Here is a 6,240-nt window from a genome sequence, read left to right as displayed (position 1 = left end):
GGACCCCCTTCCATCTCCCCCGAGGACAATCCCAATTCCAGGGACCCCTGTCCACCCCCCCCCAAGGACAATCCCAATTCCAGGGACCCCCATCCATCTTCCCCGGGGCATTCCCGGTTCCCGGAGATCGCCGGACCCCTCCTCAGGACATTCCCTGTTCCCAGTGACCCCCGTGCATCCCTCCCGGGACCCTCCCGCACCCCGTGCATCCCTCCCGGGACCCTCCCGCWTCCCCGGGACCCCCGCCCGGGTCACTCACGGCGCGGAGCACACGGGGACCGCCGGGCGCTCCCTTATCCAGGCGCACCCACTTGTTGGCCATGGCTTTGCTGAAGCCCAAGGAGCCCCCGGGCAGTTTCTGCGGGGACACGGCGGCCGTGAGCGACGGGCAGCCCGCCGCCGGTTCCCCCCCGCTCCGGTGCCCCCGGTACCCACCATGGCATCGGCCTGGGGCAGCCCCTCCTCGGGGAGGCTCCGGAACAGCCGCACCTCGGGGCTGCCGTCCCGCAGCACCTGCTCGCCTTCGGGGCTCAGCTCCCATCGCGTATCCGCCCGCGCCTCCGCTTCGATCACCTGCACCGGCACCGGSATCAGCACCGCCAGCGGCGCCCCGGGGCTCCCCCCCGCGCCCCGGCCGCGCCGCCCGCACCTCGCCCAGCGCCTGGAGGCTCTTGACGGCGCCCACGAGCGTCTGGTGGTCCACACCGAGCGCGGCGGCGGCCTCGATGCTGCAGAGCCCCTCGGTGGCCCCGGCCCGGTCCAACCGCTCCAGGAGGCGCTCGGCCACGCTCGGCGCCATGGCCGGAAGTGATCCCGGGCCTGCCGGAAGTGTGGCTGCCGCACCAGGAAAGGGGTGCGCCATCTTGAGTGTGGCGCGAGCGCCGCTCTGCGGGCGGTGGGCGCCATGTTGAGTGTGGCGGGGGTTGTACAGGTGGATGCGGGGGGGCGCCGTGACGTCATGAAGGTGTACAGTGACGTCATGAGGAGCGAGGCAACTCCACCACAGATCTCAGAGGGCTGATGTGACTTAAAGATTCGTTAGCGCAGCCCCCACCCAGGGTTCACCTTCTTTGTGTCCACACCTGCTGTGGCATCACTTAATCAGTGATATCATCACCGAATCACGCCGCTGTATAGAGGCAGAAGCGAGGAGGAGACTCCCCCACCGCTCGTGTCCGTTCCCCCGTCCCCATATCCCCAATCCCCACTTCGATTTCCTCCCCCCAACTCCGGGGCCTGGCCCTTTAAGAGCGCGCGCGCCCACGTGACCYCGGGAGCGAGGCGGGGGGGCGGGGGGCGTCTCCCTCCGAACGCGTGGTCGCTCCTCATTGGCCGCCGCGCTCAGCCAATGGGAAGCGGCCATCTGGGACGCCAACGTTCGGGGGCGCCGTCGCCGCCGGCCGGCGGGCGGGGAGCCAATGGGAGCGGGCCGCGCGCGGGCTCGGGCCAATGGGAGGGCGGCAGAGGCGGGGCGAGGGGCGGCGGGAGTATAAAAGGCGACGGCACCTCCTCCCCCCTCCGCAGTGCCGGGCGGCGCCGGGCTGGGACGGACTGAGCGAGCGTGCCCTGATCCCCCGCCATGAGCCCTCTCAGCCTCCTCGCCCCCGTCCTGCTCGGAGGCCTCCTGGCGGCCGCCGGCCCCACCCAGTTCTTCCGCGAGGAGTTCGGGGATGGAGGTGAGGGAGGGGCCGGGGCGGGGGTCCCTGAGGGCGGGGCCTGGGGGGGGCTCCTGAGGTGAAGGGGTTTGGGGGGGGCGGTGCCTGAGGCGGTTGGGGGGGCCTGAGAGGAGGGAGGAGGACTACGGGATGACCCCCGTGTAATATTTGAAAGGCAAGAATGGACGGAGCACCCCGTTTTCTGTGAGGGGAGAATGGGGAGATTCCCCAGTGATTTGTGAGGGGARAGAACACGAGGACTCATCTATGATCTCTGAGGGGAAAAAAGGGGAGCCCCCCTGTTTATCCTGAGGGGAAAGAATTGAGGGATCCCCCCGTATTCCGTGAGGGGAAAATGGGTTGATTTTCCTGCGTTCTTTGACAGAAGAATGGGGGGGRCCCCCTGTGTTTTGTGAGGGAAGAAATAGTGGACCCCCGCCTGTAATTTCTGAGGGGAAAAGGGGAAGGATCCACCTGTGTTTTGTGAGGGGAGAAAATAGGGGAACCTCATGTGCTTTCTGAGGAGAGAAGAGACACAGGAGGGTAATCCTCAGGTGTGGGGAGTGAGTGGGAGTCGGGACAGGGACAGTGAGGGTGCTGAGGTGTCAAAAGGGTGGGGGTCACTGGAGGGACAGGCTGCTGGGGCTCAGGGTCAGCCCTCAAACAGAGCAGGTGAACAAGAGCTGAAAAAGCAGGAAAAGGAAGGTGAGGAGGTTGSAGAGAGCTCCTGGSTGCTTTTGCTTTTCCCTAAAACTCCAAACCCTTCAGCACCCCAGCAAGAGACCCGCTCAAAGCCTGAGCTCTYGGGGGGTGGSAGCAATTTGGGGGTGCAGGGGTTGGAATCCTGAACACTCTCCCCACAGACGCCTGGACCCACCGGTGGGTGGAATCCAAACACAAACCCGACTATGGCCGCTTCGTCCTCACCGCCGGCAAATTCTACGGCGACGCCGACAAGGATAAAGGTGAGTTTCGGGTGCTGGCAGGTGAGGAAAAGACCCCCGGGGGTGGGGTTTGCCCCCTCCCCACCATGCCCCACATCCCACAGGGATCCAGACCAGCCAGGACGCTCGGTTCTACGCCCTGTCCTCCCGCTTCGAGCCCTTCAGCAACCGGGACAAGACGCTGGTGGTGCAATTCACCGTCAAACACGAGCAGAACATCGACTGTGGTGGTGGCTACGTGAAGCTCTTCCCGGCCAGTCTGAGCCAGGAGGACATGCACGGCGATTCCGAGTACAACATCATGTTTGGTGGGTGTTCCTCCTGCCCTGCAGCCCCCTCAGGGTGGTCTCAGCCCCCTCAGGGTGGTCTCACACCCCTCAGGGTGGTCTCACACCCCTCAGGGTGGTCTCACACCCCTCAGGGTGGTCTCACACCCCTCAGGGTGGTCTAACACCCCTCCCTGACCCCCCGTGTTCTCTCCCAACAGGTCCTGATATCTGCGGCCCCGGCACCAAAAAGGTGCACGTGATTTTTAACTACAAAGGGAAGAACGTGTTGATCAATAAAGACATTCGCTGCAAGGTGGGTGTGGGGTTTTTTTTGGGGTTCTGCTGTCCTTTTTTGGGGTGTTTCCAGCCCTGCTGAGCCCACYCTGTGCCCCCAGGATGATGAATTCACCCACCTGTACACGCTGGTGGTGCGGCCGGACAACACCTACGAGGTGAAGATCGACAAYGCCCGCGTGGAGTCGGGGAGTCTGGAGGAGGATTGGGATTTCCTCCCCCCGAAAAAGATCAAAGACCCCGAGGCCAAGAAACCCGACGACTGGGACGAGCGGGCCAAGATCGATGACCCCGAGGACACCAAGCCTGAGGTGGGGAGGGGGTCTGGGGGGGCTTTTGGGGAGCTCTGGGAGGGGTTGGGAGTAACTTTGGGATCTCCAGGAGCTTTGGAGGGGCGTGGAAACAGCTCCTGGTGGAATTTGGGGCCAGCTCTGAGGAGAATGAGGGATTCACAGAGGGACTGGGCAAAAATCTGGGAATTTGGGGAATTTAGAGGGGTCTGGGGCACCACTCTGGGGAGTTTAGGGGTAACCATGACACCCCCTTGACCTTTCCAGGACTGGGACAAACCCGAGCACATCCCAGACCCCGACGCCAAGAAACCTGAGGATTGGGACGAGGAGATGGACGGGGAGTGGGAGCCCCCTGTGATCCAGAACCCCGAGTACAAGGTGAGCCCTGGGGGCTGCAGAGCCCCCCTGACCCCCATTTTGCCCCTCCCGGCCCCCATTTTGCCCCTCCCGGCCCCCATTTTGCCCCTCCCGACCCCCATTTTGCACCCCCTGACCCCCATTTTGCCCTTCCAGGGCGAGTGGAGGCCGCAGCAGATCGACAACCCCGACTACAAGGGCAAGTGGGTGCACCCCGAGATCGACAACCCCGAGTACAGCCCCGACCCTCTGCTCTATTCCTACGACAGCTTCGGGGTCATCGGCCTCGACCTCTGGCAGGTGAGGAGGGGTCTCAGACAGCCCGGGGGGGGTCCTGAGGGGCTGCAGGACCCCCCTGACCTCCCCATTCCCACAGGTGAAGTCAGGCACCATCTTTGATAATTTCCTGATCACGGATGACGAGAAGCTGGCGGAGGAGATCGGGAACGAGACCTGGGGGGCCACCAAGGTAAAGGAGGGGACAAGACCCCCCTGAATCCCCCAGACCCTCCTGAGCCCCCCGTGACCTCCCCACCCCTCGTGCAGGACGCAGAGAGGAAGATGAAGGAGCAGCAGGACGAGGAGCAGCGGAAGAAGCAGGAGGAGGAGGAGAAGCAGCAGAAAGACGAGGAAGGGGACGATGATGGCGATGGCGATGAGGAGGAGGAGGATGAGGAAGAGCCCGAAACCGAGACCGAGGAGGTGGAGGCGGCCCCGCGGGACGAGCTGTGAGGGCCCCGCGGCGGGACCGTTCTGTCTCTGTGAGACCTGGACTCTTTTCTATGGGCGCCGCTGCCCGCGGGCCCGGGGGAGCCGCGACCGCGCCGGGACCGAACCGGCACGGCCGGGACCGAACCGGCACCGGGCGCCCCGTGGGGCGAGGACTCAGGACCAGCGCCGGGGGTGGGGAGGGTGCGGTTTTGGGGCGGGGGGGAGCACCGGCGGTGTCGCACGGGACTGTACGGGGGTGTCGCGATCCGGTTTCTATTAAATTAACGATCGTCCCGGCGCCGTTGACTTTYGCCTCTCGTTCTTTCCTCCGCCCGCGCCATGTTGCGCTCGCCGCCATTTTGTGCCGCCGCGCTCGTCACGTGACCGCGGGCGGCCCGGACTTTTACCCCCCTCCGGCGTCACGTGACGAGGGACGGTTCGACTTTCCACCTCTCCGGTGTCACGTGACGGAGGGGCGACTGCACGCGCGCGGCTTTCTCGCGTCACGTGATCATCGCGCGGCTTCAAAAACCGTTTTCCTGAGTCACGTGACGAGGGAGCGCCCCCGCGCGCCGTTCCCGTGTCACGTGATCAAAGAAAAAAAAGGCACCGTGGGCGAGGGGGCGGGAGGCGCGCGCGCGCGCGGGCGCCGTGATGCACTTCCGGTGCCGCGGCGGAAGCGGCGGGGCCGCCTAAGATGGCGGCGGCGTGAGTTGCATGTTGTGGGGCCGCCGGGAGGAGCCGCCGCCCGCCCCGTCCCCGTCCCCGTCCCGCCATGGCGGTGACCGTGACGCTCAAGACGCTGCAGCAGCAAACCTTCAAGATCCGCATGGAGCCGCACGAGACGGTGAGGCCGCGGCGGAGCCCGGGATGGGCCCAGGCCTCGCCCCCCCCCCCCCCCCCYYCCCCCTCAGCCCGCGCCGCCCTCAGGGGGGTTCGGAGCCTCCCGGGGCTCTCCGGGATGGGAGAGGGCGGGGAGGGGTCGCTCTGTCCCCCTCACCCCCATTTTGGCCCTGAGGGGCTCCGCGTGTCCCCAATTCGGGGCGCGGTGAAGCCAAAGCTGCGGGCCCGGGAGCGGCGGCTCCGTTTGCTCCTCTCCCCCCGATTTTGGGTTGTTTTCTCCTCATTTTGGGGTTCATCAAAAGCTCTCCAAGAGGAGGAGAAGCGATTTGCGTCATTTGTGGGCTCCGTGTCCCCCCACCCCTCATTTTGGGAGGGGGAACGCGCGCGGAGGCTCCGGATTTTCCCGAATTTGTTTTTGATGGGTAAACCCGAGGGGCGCTCCTGAGCGGGGAGGGGGCTCCGTGCGCCCCYKTTTTGGGTCAAATCTCCCGTTATTSATCACCCTGAGCYCCMTCCGGACCCYTCCCACTYTSGGRGGATRATTTGGGGAGATTATTTARSAAAAYCATTSAAAATATCYGGAATTTTTGCYTCCCYCTACWCCGSTTTAACTCCYYTGYWTTRAGGGGGGTTCYGGRGRTTTTGGGGCTGTTTTTGGGGYGCTCTGACCCCTCCCCCGGTGCAGGTGCGGGCGCTGAAGGAGAAAATCGAGGCGGAGAAGGGCAGCGATGCCTTTCCCGTGGCGGGACAGAAACTCATCTACGCCGGGAAGATCCTGAGCGATGATGTCCCCATCCGCGAGTATCGCATCGACGAGAAAAACTTCGTGGTGGTCATGGTGACCAAGGTGGAGCCCCGGGGAGGGGTTTGGGGG

The 6,240-nt window shown here is 64.9% G+C and overlaps 3 protein-coding genes across 3 annotated transcripts; 2 read left to right on the top strand and 1 right to left on the bottom strand.

Annotated features, from left to right (window-relative positions):
• Nucleotides 1-190: 190 nt before the first annotated feature.
• Nucleotides 191-1,108, bottom strand: FARSA (phenylalanyl-tRNA synthetase subunit alpha; the record flags this gene model as incomplete). The annotated part of the gene is made up of 3 exons (XM_057389050.1): nt 650-1,108; nt 436-573; nt 191-358 (listed from the first exon to the last, which is right to left on the bottom strand). Coding segments are annotated over exons 1-3 (519 nt in total), but the record flags the coding sequence as incomplete, so codon positions are not given.
• A 398-nt stretch (nt 1,109-1,506) lies between these two features.
• Nucleotides 1,507-4,730, top strand: CALR (calreticulin). Its single transcript, XM_057389048.1, has 9 exons — nt 1,507-1,676; nt 2,519-2,620; nt 2,704-2,907; nt 3,087-3,181; nt 3,264-3,473; nt 3,720-3,833; nt 3,969-4,112; nt 4,189-4,281; nt 4,359-4,730. The coding sequence occupies exons 1-9, from the start codon at nt 1,580-1,582 to the stop codon at nt 4,542-4,544; spliced, it is 1,245 nt and encodes a 414-aa protein (XP_057245031.1). The 5' UTR covers nt 1,507-1,579; the 3' UTR covers nt 4,545-4,730.
• Nucleotides 4,731-5,172: 442 nt separating this feature from the next.
• LOC130588089 (UV excision repair protein RAD23 homolog A-like) lies at nt 5,173-6,231 on the top strand (the record flags this gene model as incomplete). The annotated part of the gene is made up of 2 exons (XM_057389047.1): nt 5,173-5,370; nt 6,052-6,231. Coding segments are annotated over exons 1-2 (252 nt in total), but the record flags the coding sequence as incomplete, so codon positions are not given.
• Nucleotides 6,232-6,240: the final 9 nt, after the last annotated feature.

Source organism: Malurus melanocephalus, unplaced genomic scaffold (assembly GCF_030028575.1).
Source record: "Malurus melanocephalus ecotype Western Australia unplaced genomic scaffold, MMel_1.1 scaffold_3320, whole genome shotgun sequence".
Lineage (NCBI taxonomy): Eukaryota > Metazoa > Chordata > Aves > Passeriformes > Maluridae > Malurus > Malurus melanocephalus.
The sequence above is the reverse complement of the archived record's forward strand: the minus strand, read 5'-3'. Positions and strand labels throughout refer to the sequence as shown.